The sequence below is a fragment of the Brassica napus genome, chromosome A1, assembly GCF_020379485.1.
Source record: "Brassica napus cultivar Da-Ae chromosome A1, Da-Ae, whole genome shotgun sequence".
In the NCBI taxonomy this organism is placed as follows: Eukaryota; Viridiplantae; Streptophyta; class Magnoliopsida; order Brassicales; family Brassicaceae; genus Brassica; species Brassica napus.
The window spans coordinates 6,534,648-6,549,604 of NC_063434.1; the positions used below are offsets into that span (position 1 = coordinate 6,534,648).

Genomic DNA, 14,957 nt, shown 5'->3' on the forward strand with positions numbered 1-14,957 from the left:
TCTCATCATGATTTATGAAAGGAAAGATCATACTTATGCAAATACCATGGCTTTTAACTTTAAAGGAAAAAGTTTGGTATAGCAAAAAAAATTAAGTCGGGTCCTTCGAATATTCTGAATTAATTTAAAATATTTTTATCAACCGAATTATATTTTGTCTTCTCTCCAACAACCTTGTGGCATTACATAGATGATCATTGCCTTGACCATTCTGCAACAACATGACATTGTTAAAATCTTTAATAGTGATTCATATTCTAAGAACCACGTTTATTATAAACATAGCCGTCTAAAATGTCAATAGGATCAATTCGTATTAATTCTTTTAAAAAGTTTAAATTGAGATTTTTAGAACATAATAATTCAAATACAGTAAAAAGGAAAACACTTAATAAAGAAATAGATGACCAACCAAAGTAATCATATAAAAAGAAGAAACCATTTTCTATTTCTTTAGCTTCAAGCATCTCCACATCACTTCATTACCACTTGATCAATAGAACAAAAGAAGAAATATAAAAAACAGAACACAATCACAAGCCTCTTTGTCAATGGCTGCTCAAATCCCCATAGGGACACGAGGAACTATTGGATCGCTTGTACGTAAAGAAATCGACCACTTCAAAAACTTCAATACATGTCCCCTGTACGATCCACGGAGAGGCAATTCTGAAGAAAACAGTAATGGTTTTGAACAAAGAGATCATTCATCACGTCTGAGTTCTTGGTTCTCTAGAACAAACTGGAGAAAGAAGAAGAAGAAGAAGCGGCAGAGTTGCGGTGGCGGTGGTAGGTTTTTGCCGAGTATGTGCTCGGCGGTGGAGGTGTCCGGTGAGAATCAGGTTCCCGGTTTCAATTATAGGATCTTGAAGAATGATGAGAAGGGCTTGCGTGTGTAGAGTATTGTTTATGTGGATTAAGGTAAAAACATTCTAGATCTACATAAACCTTTTTTTTTTCTTTTAAATTATGTGTTAATTTGTTACATTTTATAATGTCGATGAGCATATTCAGCTTTTCTTTTACCAGTGTAAATTAAAAACCAATATTTATATATATATATATATATTTCACATATGCATGCTCAAGGATTTTCTTTTTGCTTGGTGGTATGATGACCAATGACTATGACGTATGCTAAAGACTAAAGTTAATTCAATCCGGTATGGTCTGATTCAAGAATTCGGTTTGGGTTATATTCCCGGTTGGAAAGAAATTCCGCTCAGTAATTAGTATAAATATGCTTGAGAAGGTGAGAAGTTTACATGACAAACATAAAGGATGGAGGCAGAGAAATGAGTGAACGTGCATTTGTTGGTAGATTGTCTTCAATACATAGTTTTGCTTCAACAAATTGATTTATGTAGTGTCTAATTGCTTAAAATAGCAAACCTTTTGCAGCCGCAGAATGTTTCAAATGTTTCTCCTTATCTACTAGCATTACCAATATCCCTTACATATGAAGTAACCTTTAAAGGCTCCGGTGACCAGGTTCAGGTAGCTCATTAAGCACCATCATCAATATATTTTATTGTGGTGGCTTATGAACATATTTTTTAATGATATTCTGAGTTTTATAGATAAAACTTTCTACAGGATTGGAGGATTCTTTTGAACTTAGCTAGTATATCTTCATGTATGAACCAAACGGGAATGTTGCAACTTCATTTTCATGCCAACTATATCAAAAGGGACGTAATCATCTTAGCTGCGTTTGACTGAAATTATTTTACTCCTTGGTTACAATACAGTGCCTTGTATTTATTAAATTTTCGGGTTGCTTTACTTACTATCGAATAGGTCTGGTTGAAGCAGTATACTTGGATAGGAACGTGAAGCTATACTAAACTCGGTGGCTACACTATCGCTCACATAAATTGTTTTGTCGAAATTTTAAGTTGATATTCAAAGTAAATTAAAAATGTTAAAAGTTATAAATCGTGCTTGAATTGTGCTTGCGTTTTAAAGGACTCTTGACTTCATCGGTCATAAAATATTTGGGGGACATGTGAAGGAACAAGCAACCTACAGAATGTCGAAAAGGTCGCATCGTTCTCAATCGTTGGATCTTCATTTTATTCATCTCTCTCTCTCTCTCTCTCTCTCTCTCTGCCATCTGACCTGTGGGTTTTGCATATATATAAACAAGTAATCTCTCTCTGATTCTCAAGAGCGGATTTGGGAAGTGTAATCCATCATTACCGGAAAAGATAGCACAATACTCCGCGACGGGGATGAAGAATTGGTGGGACGATGTTAACGAGTCAACTCAGTGGCAAGATGGGATCTTATTCTCTCTTTGTGGAGCTTATGCTCTTGTTTCCGCATTCGCTCTTGTACGATTCTCTCTATCTCTCTTTATCTTTTCACCGCTCAAAGTCAGACCTTTTTTTCTTTAAGTGTCTTCTAGGTCTCTGATTGGAGGGTGTCTAGGTCAAAATATCTTGCGCGCTTGAATTGTCTTTCCTCTTTTGTTAAAGAGACATGTCTTGTGTATAAAGTCTGGTGGCAATCTTTCTTCGTTATCGTGTTGGTTTGCTTTCATGAGACATCGTTTTTGTCATAGACCAATATAAAAACGAGGGAAATTTATTTTCAAATAGTATATCATTTTGGGAAAAAAATATGAAAATATAAATAGTATCACATCAAATTTGAATATACATTATTCATTACTTTATTTTTTTGTTGATATTTTTAGCTATCTACAAACTGATTTTTAAAATTTCATATTTTTTTTATATATAAAATGATTGAATATATATATATGTCTTATTGTTAAAATTATTAATATTGGGAAAGATCTTTTGAGGGAGGATTGGGAAAGAAGATAGAAGTTTATAGGAAGAGAATAGAAGTCTTTATTTTGTTTCTTTTATAGCAAGTTACACTTGATGTAAAACAAAGAACTTTTTCTTTTGAATTAAATTTAACATTCAATTCAAAATTTTTTTTATTAATATTTACATTAATACATTTATAAACTGATATAAATTATTGCATATTCCATTGAAAAACTAAATTTATGTATTTAGTAACGATAACATTATAGTTGAACAAAATTTGTAAGTGTTTTAAATTTTAAGAAATTATTAGCAACAAAAACTATATTTGGAATAACGTTTTTGAGGGAAAATGAAAGGAACTACTAGTTGACCTTGTATGAATTGGATTGTCGTTACCAGGTCCAATTGGTGAGGATCCAAATGAGAACGCGTGAATATGGATGGACCACTCAGAAGGTGTTTCATCTTTTAAACTTTGTCGTCCATGGAGGTGATGATAATCTTTGTTTTCTGTTGACAAATGATAGGACTTTGTGTTTTTTTTTTGCTTGTTTGCTCCAGAACCTTTAGGTTATATTTTTGACTTTTGTTTTGATCTTTGTGCAGTTCGTGCGGTTCTATTTGGATTTCACCATCAAGTCTTTCTCATGCATCCCAAGGTAAGGGTCTGCAAATGGTTTGACGTTTGAGTTTGACAATTTTTAATGTATTTTGCTATTTTTTCTATAATAGAAAAAATCTATTATACAAATGAATTTTCCTATAATATATATATTTTTAAATAATAATCTCCAAATATAGTATAAAATATAGAAGAATATTATTTCTTCCTTTATAAATAGAAGAAAAATATCAATCTCTATTTAGAAAAACAAATAGAAATACAGTATGTGGGAGTAGTATTTATCGTAAACTTTAATTAATAAATTCAAACCTAAATAACATAAAAATGTCTTTTTAACTTTAAGTTAATGTTGTTTCAGTGATTTTCCCTTCACTGTACTAAATTTTGAACAAAAATTTGATTTATTGCTATTTAAGGGTATAAACGACTGAGTTTGAATATAGCATCTTTTAAGTATCTAATGTTGTTGTTGACTTGAGGTGATGCAGGTGTTTTGCTGGATATTACTGGATCTTCCGGGCCTCTTCTTTTTCTCGGCGTGCACACTGCTCCTTCTGTTCTGGGCACAGATATATATCACCAGGCAAGTAAACTGTCTAAAAAGATTTTTACTTGATGTGCGTAGACTCTCAATTTAACCAACCACACACAAACTCTAAATGTACATTTTGTTGCCACTTATGAGCAGGCAAGAAGCTTACCAACGGATAAGCTGCGGAAAACCTATATTTCAGTCAACGTGGCTGTATATTTTGCTCAGGTTCATGTCTGATCCTTAATTTTGTAGTTGTTCTTTGCTACAAAGAATCTGTGTGAACCTTTCTCAGTTTTGTTGAGAATTATAGGGGAATCAAAAGACTAAGTTTGACATGTGATTGATGTCTATATCACAGGTTGTTATTTGGGTATGTATCTGGGTAAATGATAACAGCACCGTGGAGTTTGTTGGAAAGATATTTATGGCAGGTAGGTTCGTTGTCTGGTGAAGCAAACTTGCTAAACCCGTTACTGCTCAATCTACAATACTCTCTCTCTTCTGAGCTCTGTAATAACTATTTGGTTATTTTTCTTGCTCTTCTAGTTGTGTCTTTCATCGCTGCATTAGGCTTCTTGCACCATGGAGGAAGGTATGCGTTTTCTGTGTTCTGCTTATCTCGTAAATCGTAATCAAAGTGTCGGGGAAGTTATTCAATTAATGGCTTTAGTGGGGTTGTCTTTTCTCATGTGTTTTTTTTTGGTATGCTATATAGATTGTTTGTTATGCTTAAAAGGTTCCCGATTGAGTCAAATGGAAGAAAAAAGAAGCTCCATGAGGTAGTCATTGTGCTTGAGCATCTTTGTCTTAGTTCCAATGAACTTTGAACATTTTTGCCTTGCCTTCATTTAAAATATTCATTGTTTTTCATCGATCAGCCTTTGCAACTGAGAATGGTATTCAATTTACAGGTTGGATCTGTGACGGCCATATGCTTCACCTGCTTCCTCATAAGATGCATTGTGGTAGGCTCTGAGATTTAGAATGAATTCTTTATGATCAGTTATGCTGATGAGTATTTTTTTTTTAAAATATTTATTTCTTGCAAAAACATTTCAGGTGGGTGTATCAGCTTTTGACAGGGATTTGAGGCTGGATGTTCATAATCGTCCGGTTCAGATTTTAATCTACTATATGATAAGTAACTAAAACCTTTATTGATTTTCTTTACCATATCTCAATCTGTGTTTCTGTATATTCACTAACTGGGAAAAAAACGAAACTACAAAGGTGGTTGAGACAATTCCATCGGCACTAGTCCTCCTCATTCTGCGTAAGCTACCTCCAAAGAGATCATCAGCTTAATACCATCCCATCCCGTAGACTTTTTTATCTGAAGATAAATGGGGCAAATAAATCTTATAAGTTTATAACCGGAATGCATCATATATGACACTTGCTTTTGTAAAATTATTGTTATATTTGTCGTGTTTTTAAGTTACATGTTCTTTTGCTACTTCGAATATCTCTTCTGGTTTTTATGATTTGCTGGTGCGGATGTTTGATTGTTTATGTTCTGTTTCGGTTCAACTTTGACAATAATACAAATTGTTGTGTTTTATCTCTCATCTACTTTCCACCATGGGAACAAAGTTATGAACCGTTATATTTGAAGGTCAGAAAGTTTATAAATCTCAATTAACTTGTTTATAACAATCATATATAATAACTGATCTAACCATAAATAAAATTATAGAACACAGAAACTTGCACCTCAAGTTCCTACAAAGCAATTTTTTTTTGTAAAGCAAACTTCCTCTTCAAACAAATTCTCTTTTTGTTTAGTGAAAACGTTCATTTGTTTTTAGAGATACATTCTTTTTCTTTTCCCAAGCTAATAGAATACCTTTTCAAGTCTATGTTTCTCATTTTCTGGAATTATATTAAACATGAACTCTTTTAAATATATCACAATTGAAACTTTGAACTTGGAAATGTGCTGTTTATAGAGTGGTTACTAGGTTTTTGAAAATTCTCCGTCTTCACGCACCTCTTGCTTCATCTACTTCCTTGCCATCTGTGATATAAGATTTTCGTGTAGAATATTTTTCAGATAAGTATGAAACTAAATATGCTGTATTTGGCATGATTGTTGTTTTTTCTGGTCGTGAACAGAACATTGCGAAAGAGAATCATAAGCTGGTTGACTCATTGGACAAGCTTCGTGTTAGTGCTGGGCGCTCTTCCTTTCAAGAAGAAGCCTGTCATTACTATATTTGTTGGAACCTTGACCCTGCTGTTATATGACTTATGTCTCAACCGTTTGGTGCCAACATCGATATAAGGGACACGGTCAAGTATATTGCGTACTACAGACTTCATCAAGTTTGCTTCAACTGGTTTTGTTTGTGTCCTTGCCTTGTTTTCACCGTTGTGTAGTTCAATCAGATTTCAACTACAGCGAAATGCTAAAAATGATCTCTTCGCTGTCTTCGGTAATGCTAAAGATTTGACTGGTTCTGAGGATACTTTGAGGTGGACATGACGCTGCCACATGGACCGTCAATATCTAAATCATTGAATTTTTGTTTATTCTATAAACATTTCATGTTTCTTTCATTAGCCTCTGATGAATTTTCAGGTGTATCGTTTCGTTCATTTATCAATTATTAAAACGACTAGAGATTTTTTCCGCGCTTCGCGCGGATTATGTCTTATAAATTTATTTTATTTATAATATTATTTGTTAATTTTTTTCTTTTATATTAACTTCTTGTTTTTCCAATGTTAGTTTTTCTTAATTTAAATTTATATGTTAATAATTTTTCATTTTTTTGTTGTAGATGGAGAATTATATTTTTTATTGATGGTTTTTTGTATGTGATAGTGACATAAACTTTTTGAAATTTTAAAATAATATTATATATAGTACGATTAACACATTAAAGAAGAGAAACATATTCAGACACATTTTACACAGGTTTTATATGCATAATTTTAAACATTATATATGTATATATTATAAGTTTGAAACATGTAAATGCTTTCTAAAGCTAAATACTTGTTCTGAGTTTACATAACTTATCGAAAGTTTTATCTCTTTTTAAATTCAAATCACAGAAAAAATATAAAAAAGTCAGTATAGATAGGTTTTTTGGGCTTTTAAATCAACACTGAAAAATTACATGAATCAGATAACAACAGTTTTGTAAACAACTGGATAAAATTTGACCGAGCCAAAGATTTTCACACAATATGTTCTTTCTTCTTCAAATTGCGAAGAGCCTATAGGCACAAGAAAAAAATCATAATTTTTGTTTTCAGTTATATAACATTTTTTCTCCTTTACACACGGAGTTTATTACACTGCTATAAGCAATGTAGAACTCTATTCATATAAGATTCACATCTATGCATTTTGACAAAGAAGAATTTTAGCCATCTTTAGTTTCGGAATGTACCAACTTCAGTCATATACACTATATTTTCTCTATGATTCAAAACTTATAATTTTAATATATGTGCAGATTTCCATGTGAAAAGGCACGCACGCCATCTATCATTCAACCTATTACTTTTTCCAAAGTAAACACTATAATCCTCGTTTGGTTAGCTCCACAAACTAATCTCTTTAGATCAGTTTATCAAAAAATATGGATACTAATGTCAGAAAAGAATATAAACACTATCAACAATACATATTGGCACAAGAATATTTGGTTCAAGGAACATATTCCACGTAATGTGTTTATATCATGGCTGGCTTTGCGGAGAAGACTGCCAACCAAGGATCGCTTGAGGCGTTGGGGATTAAATGTCTCAGGAACGTGCGCCCTTTGTAATCTGGAAATAGAGATTCACCATCATCTCTTCTTTGAGTGCTCTTTCTCTCGCTTGATATGGGAGCCTTTTGCTGCTGAAGTTTGGATTTCTCCTCCGGCTGATCTACACTCTGTTGCAGCCTAGATCAATCAACCTCGCGTCAACGTAGATGCACATGCTACTCCAGTCATCAAGCTCTACTTTCAGTCATGTCTCCTCACCTTCATCAGTCATCCTTGCCTCTTTCGACCGTATGATGCGTGACCATCTCCTCTCTTACCCGGTAAGTTCTTCTTTCTCATCTTCTCTACTTCTTTTTATATTTCTTGTATAAGACTTCCTTAAGGCTTTTTTTACCTTGAGTTGTTGTTGGTTGTTTTTGTTTCCTTGCTGTAATAAGTTGTTTAAAAACAACAGTGTAACCTTTTAGAAAATAATAATCTTAACATCTTACCAAAAAAAAACAACAAATATTGACTTATTTATGTGAATATATATTTTATTTTAAATCATTATAGTGGACGAATAAAACACCATAATTTGTACAACAAATTTTCTTAGATTCACCTCATCATACTCACCATTTTACCATTTTAATTACATAATTTTACATGAGCTTCTTCATCCTTCCCGGTTATTTTCTCTTTATTTATAACTACAATATAATGTTATAAATTATATATATTATAAATTAATAATTTATTTACCCTTAAAGTCTAACTATTAAAATATAACATAATTCAATATAGATATATGATTCTATTAATAAATTAGCAGTTACAAATTTGAAATTTCTAGAAATATCAAAAGTTGTATGTTAGTTAATTATTTTCTAAATGATATTTATTTTTAATTCTTTTTAGATGAGAATATTTTGGCTGAGGTGGATAGTCTCAAAAGCCTTGAATTTAGTCCCTTTTATATAGTAGGATTTGATAGAGCAATAAAAATGATTCGAAACTTTATTATGTAAAAAACACACGTGCTTTTGATGTCTCTAACACGTCTTTAACATTCACGAGTCAAGCGGCCTACCTAATACTCCCTTTTTGTGATGAAACATCAATACAATACTAAAAGGGGAATAAGGGCTTCCCACATGCTTCCACGTCCTTAATAATAATCAACCAATAGGATGTCTTTTTTTTTCCACGTCACGCGAAGGATGGGCTGTTTTGTTTCTTTGATCCGTAAAATATAAAATTTGACACAAAAGCCCAATCCAAAATAAACCTAGCAAAACTCATAAACATCGTCTTTTTCTCTTTCTCACCTTCCCCAGTTTTCTACGTTTCTTCCCTACTGTATCTAAGCCATAAATTGAACCTCTAATAACATAAACGTTCGACTTGCTTCATTATCGTCTCCACCTCTCTCCTTATCTGCGAAAATCAATCATAGTATTCTAATCTCTTGCTTTGTTTGATTGCTTCCATGTCAGTTGGCTTCCTTAAAATATATTGGATTCTTCTTCTTCCCTGGAAAATTGAAGGTGCTTCCTCTTTTTTCCCTCTCTCTTACTTCTTAATTGTTTTCATAACTAAATTGGATATGCGATTCGATCTAATTTAGGGTTTTAGTATCAATATTATCCCAATTTCGTTCATATCACAGCACTGTCTCTGGGTTCTAAAAAGAAAAGCTCTCAATATCTTATTTTTCTCTGCACAGAGAGAGAGAGAGAGAGAGAGAGAGAGAGAGAGAGAGAGAGAGAGAGAGAGAGAGAGAGAGAGAGAGAGAGAGAGAGAGAGAGAGAGAGAGAGAGAGAGAGAGAGAGAGGAGATGAGAGAGAGAGAGAGAAGAGAGAGAGAGAGAGAGAGAGAGAGAGCTAAAGGGGTTTCGAGTGAAGATGAAGGAGGGAAAGCAATAGAGACGTCACAGCCGACGGTGGCTCCTCCGGCGAAGCACAGCCGACAGCTAGGAGCTCAGCTGTCGGGAAGCATGAGTTTCAGCAGACAAATGTCGAATGAAGACGAGGAGATGTCGAGGACGGCTTTGTCTGCTATCAGGGCGAAAGAAGAGGAGATCGAGAAGAATAAGATGGAGATTAGGGAAAGGGTTCAAGCTCAGCTTGGTCGTGTCGAAGAGGAGACTAAGCGCCTCGCTTTGATCCGTGAGGTATAGCATCTTTACTTCCTCATCTTTTTTTTTTTTTTTTGAGAATTGTGCTTTAATTTTGTTTCTTACATAGAAAAAAACAAATTAAGATATAAAAATTGGACATATGGGGGTTTAATGCAGTGAAGCTATGTGGTTGTGATTCATGTTTAGGGGGAGATTTGTAGGACCCCAAGTATTGAAATTTTCAAGAAACATTGAACAAAAAATAGCTTCTTTTTTTGTTTTTTCTTTTAAATTATAAGTAAAGATTGGGACTTTTGTGAGTGTTTCCACTTTTGTATCACTAATTGTAAAATCCATTTGGTAAAAATGAGATTTGTGGATCAAAGTTCTTTCCTTTTTATGAAAACTACCATGATTAAGAAGCTTAATGGTTTGAATTGTATATTTAGGAACTTGAAGGTTTAGCTGAACCCATGAGGAAAGAAGTTGCTTTGGCCAGGAAGAAGATTGATTCTGTCAACAAAGAGTTAAAGCCTTTGGGTCATACTGTTCAGAAAAAGGTATGGCCATTGCACATAACCAAATCCATTATATGTCTGGTTGAGGATCATTATTAAGATGCTAATCTGGTGTGTAGGAACGAGAGTACAAAGAAGCTCTTGAAGCATTCAACGAAAAGAACAGGGAGAAGGTGCAGCTAATCACCAAGCTTACGGAGGTTAGTCAACTAATTCTAAAATCCTTTTCTTTTTTTTATTTATTGAATATAGTAATTGGAGATAGTGTTTGAATAATTGGTTCAAGTTTATCTTCTTCTCTGGTTATGGTTCTATGTTTGTCTAAATATATCTGTGAGTCTTGAGCTTAGTTAGTGATTTTTCAACTCAAACAAAAATTACAACATGATCTTTGAATTTTAAAACATCTGGTTTATTATTGACTGAATACAAGTACACGCTAATCCTCAATTTCTACAGACTCGAGAATAATAAATAAGATTCAGTGAGAAAGGTGAATCAGGCCAACATGCATGACGGCACATCCAGAAAGTAATTTACCTTCTTGATACCAGCAATCACATGCAGCGGAACAAAACCATGATCATCCATGTGCCCACGAAGGTATGTGTCTCTAATCAAATTCTCTTCACTGTAACAAAAAGAAACATTTGCATCTAAATTACTCCTTCCCAGAAGAGAAATGAGACGAATAAGAGAGATTCAATACAAAAGTACTACCTAAAATAATATTGTATTTGCTTCTGTAGTTTTACGTTTAGAGGAAGATCTTGGACTTGGTAAAAGACTGGACCAGGTGAGAGAGGGCTGATGAAAGGCATACGGGGATAATATGGAGATGCCAATTCTGAAATGAAAGACGCATTAGAAAAAAAAAAAGAGTTCCAAAACGTGATCTTTCAATGTATCTCACTAGGAGGAAAGGGCACATGCCCGCCAAAAGGCTGAATAGGCTGAGCTGCCATAAACTGAGGAGGAATTGACTGCATAGTTGGAGGTTGATGTCTCACAAATGCTGGGGCGCCTCTTTGTGAATGTGCATTTCCATCTCTCCCACTAAAGCTTCTGCAAAAATTCCAGTTTTGATTCCCTTGCTCCTGGCTGCGCCTGCCACCATGACTTTGGTGGTGGTGGTGGTGGTGGTTACCATTTTGGTTCCTGTGCGAGTGCCGTGGTGAAAAGTTGTCACTACAACCACCATGGGTTTGTGATGCAGAGCCATTCCTCTGGTTTTGGCCTCTAGGAGAAGGGTTGTGCGAAGGTGTTTCGACAAGTGGACCTTGAGAAACAGTACCATTAGCAGCGGATCCAGAAGAGCTATAGTAATTTTTAAAAAAATTTATAAAATAAAAAAAATTTAATATAAAATAATTTTACTGTTGACTTACTATTCTAATATTTCAATTTGAATATTCTCTTTGTTTTATAATATAATGGTTTAAAAGTATTTTTTGTTACACTATATAAATTGTTTTTATATTTCAATGTAACTTTATATTTATTATATATTGCGTGGCCAATTAAATTATGTAAATTACTGTATAATTGTTTAAATTTAAATATTAAATGACAGTTTTCTAAAGAAATAACTTTTAAATATTACAGATTTTAATTAAAATTGATTACATTTTGAAGCAGATGGAGTAATCTATAAACTAACTCTATATATATACCTTGAATTTCTCTCATTATGTGCATTCCTAACTCGAATGAGATAATCAACATCTAATATTATGTTACTCTCAGTATATTAGAAATGATCGAACCGTAAACCAATTAAGGATGATGTAAGGAAGACATAAATATGTATTTCCAGTTATCATAAAATATAGAATCAATTGACAGCAACTTAATTATGTTCAGCGTAGAACAACAGAGAAGAGTTTCCATAATTTCTAATATTATAATATCTCACTATTTTAAGCTTTTCTCTAGCACAAATACTCACTTTATTCTGAAGTTTAAGCTTTTCTATCTGATGATATTAGTAGTTTGATCCAAAAAAGAAAACAGTCGAACTGTACATTGTAATTGGAAAAAGAAAACAAACAAAGGTATATGAAACAAAAACTGGAAATATCAATTATCTGCAATTAAAGAATAATAAAGCAATAAAATTGTAAAAATACAAAAAAAAAATTTACACAGAAAAAGATTTAGTAAAATAAAATCGTAATATAATTTTCATAATTGATAGTGCTCAGTTAAAAAGTCTAAATTTACAACATACACAGTTTTATTTACATCTTTAAACCTATTATCTAATTAAAATGATTCTAAGGAAAGTGCCAGCATGAAGAGTTAGAAACTATACGATAAAATATAATACATAATATTAAAAATACATTACTGATCACTAAAAAATCATGTTAGTAGTAATAAAAATAAAATGACAACACATTTATTAAAACCATAGAACGACGCGCAACAAGGTGTTATTAACTATACAAACTACAAATTAAATATGCTTAACGCAAACACACATAAAAATGAGACATCATATTTGGATATATTTAAATAAATAATTTTAAATATATTATATTCTTGATAATTTTAAAATTACTAAAAAGAAACTAAATTATTAAAAATAAATATACAAATAAAACTAAAGCAATATTTTTTAACGTCAAAATAATAAATGAATAAAACATATATTAGGTAAATAAAATAGATTTTAGATTTTAAAGACTTCTAATTCATGTAGTATTACAAAATTCAAAATCTGTTTATTACAATTAATATTTTACCATTAGATATATTAAAATAATATTCTAAATCTATATTCAATTGTCAGTTTTCAACTATTACACTTAAAAATATTATTAAATACGCCTGTTTTTTTTTGAAATGGAGATTTTATATTTTAAGTAGGTTATTGGAGTACTTTTTTTCGTTGATTTATTCGAGATGAGATTCCAATATTTTAAACTAAGATAATTTCCATTCTACACATAATTATATATTTTTTACATAAGTCTAAAATCTCGGACTTGATTCTTCATATTTTATTAGTTAATTGTGTTACATATAATAAAAATACTTACTTCAAACTAAAAATATAAAAAAAAAAATCAAATTTGAAAATTAGTTATATATAATTTAATATACAAAAGTTCAAATAGAAATAAAAATGATAAATGTAACAAATTTAAATATATTATCCGCGCGTAGCGCGGAGAAAGAATCTAGTTATCTTAATATGGCATGTGGACATATTTGGCATCCCCCAAATAAATCAAAATCAGGCGTGCACATCTATCTAATATATGTGTGTGTGTGTGTTTATAAGTAAAGTGTTTTGTATTTATAGTGTTACCAAAAACAATTTGCATTCATAATTTTTTAAACTTTTAGTTATTGCTCTTTTATAACTTATTCAGCTAAATTTTAAATATGCATGTAACATGATTTTTATGGAAGTAAATAGGTAAACTTATTGTTTGACTCTTCTCATTACATCTCTTTTATCAGAATATGCTTTATAATATCATAGTACATGTTTAAATTTGAATTTCACTCGAAGTAGTTAGCATATAATCCCTTTTTAACTGATAACTAGATTTTGACCCGCACTTGAAAGCGCGGGTTTGATTTTGTTTTGCTTTTCATAATTATAAAATTTAGGGTTTGAATCATATAATTTTGAAGATTATATCACTAATATATAGGTCATTTGCATAAGCACAATTAATTTGTATGAAATTAGATCACGTGTTTGTGTTTTTGAAGTTTATTCGAAATTTGTTTGAAGATTCATTTGTGTGTAAAAATAGTATAGCAATTTGAAACCGGGATAAATATAGTGTTATTAGCAACGAATTATGTTACATTTAATTGTATGTCTAATAACAACCAAACTACCAATTATAAAACCAAGTAGGGGAATTGCCACTAATACCACTTTCCTAATACCACTTTTCAACTTTACACTTTTCAAATTTACCATTAAAATTTTAATGGCTAAAGTACCATTATACCCCTCATTTCATTAATTTAACCTAGATCTATTCTTCTCCAAATATCTCTCACAAGATGAAAATGAGATCAAATTGAGACGAGCTCCAACGAGATCTCCGGCAAACTCTGCGATCTCCGGCGAATTCGGCGATCTCCCGGCGAACTTGGCGATCTCCGGCGAACTCGACGATCTCCGACGAACTCGACCGGATTGGGAGAGCGTGGCGGCGAGTGGACATCCCGCCGTTCCTCCGCCGGCATTATGTAGTCGTAGTAATCCTCCGATGCTAAATCGGTCACGTTCGTCACGAATCGCATGCCGAGAAGTTCTCCGGCAAAGCTGACAGACTCGACAAGCTCAGACGAACGAGACGATCTCTCTCCCAACGCCTAAGAAACACTAACAAAGGTAAGATGATAGTATATGGTGATTTTTGCCTCTTTCTGTAATTTTAGCTTGATTTATCAAAATCGATATGTTTCTAAGAAAGAAGACGAAGTTTTTCAAGTGAAGTTTTCAGATCTCAAATTTATAAGATCTTATAAATTGGGTCCTTTCAAATCTTATTGTTGATCTGTTAGCAATCAAAAGACACAAAGCTTAACGTAAGAGTACAATTATTGATTTGGTTGATTTATTGTCATAGTTTTCAGATTTATATAATTATTTTATTCATGAGAAGGTACTAACCTAAGAGTATAATTATTCT

The 14,957-nt window shown here is 32.4% G+C and overlaps 2 protein-coding genes across 3 annotated transcripts; both read left to right on the top strand.

Moving 5' to 3' along the window:
* The first annotated feature begins 242 nt into the window (after positions 1-242).
* LOC106351865 lies at positions 243-5,511 on the top strand. 2 transcript variants are annotated; one of them, XM_048740508.1, is made up of 11 exons: positions 243-921; positions 1,144-1,497; positions 1,597-2,336; positions 3,186-3,276; positions 3,393-3,445; positions 3,900-4,171; positions 4,305-4,377; positions 4,493-4,538; positions 4,662-4,725; positions 4,858-4,911; positions 5,006-5,511. In XM_048740508.1, exon 1 carries the CDS (start codon positions 552-554, stop codon positions 897-899), a length of 348 nt encoding a protein of 115 aa, XP_048596465.1. In that variant the 5' UTR covers positions 243-551; the 3' UTR covers positions 900-921; positions 1,144-1,497; positions 1,597-2,336; positions 3,186-3,276; positions 3,393-3,445; positions 3,900-4,171; positions 4,305-4,377; positions 4,493-4,538; positions 4,662-4,725; positions 4,858-4,911; positions 5,006-5,511. The 2 variants fall into 2 exon arrangements, 1 of the variants encoding a protein (XP_048596465.1); XR_007316351.1 differs by lacking the exon at positions 243-921 and having other exon boundaries at positions 1,144-1,317; positions 1,402-1,497.
* A 685-nt stretch (positions 5,512-6,196) lies between these two features.
* LOC125576108 (syncoilin-like) lies at positions 6,197-12,429 on the top strand. Its single transcript, XM_048735477.1, has 6 exons — positions 6,197-6,243; positions 6,326-6,402; positions 9,507-9,826; positions 10,222-10,332; positions 10,410-10,490; positions 10,750-12,429. The coding sequence occupies exons 1-6, from the start codon at positions 6,197-6,199 to the stop codon at positions 10,759-10,761; spliced, it is 648 nt and encodes a 215-aa protein (XP_048591434.1). The 3' UTR covers positions 10,762-12,429.
* The last annotated feature ends 2,528 nt before the right edge of the window (positions 12,430-14,957 follow it).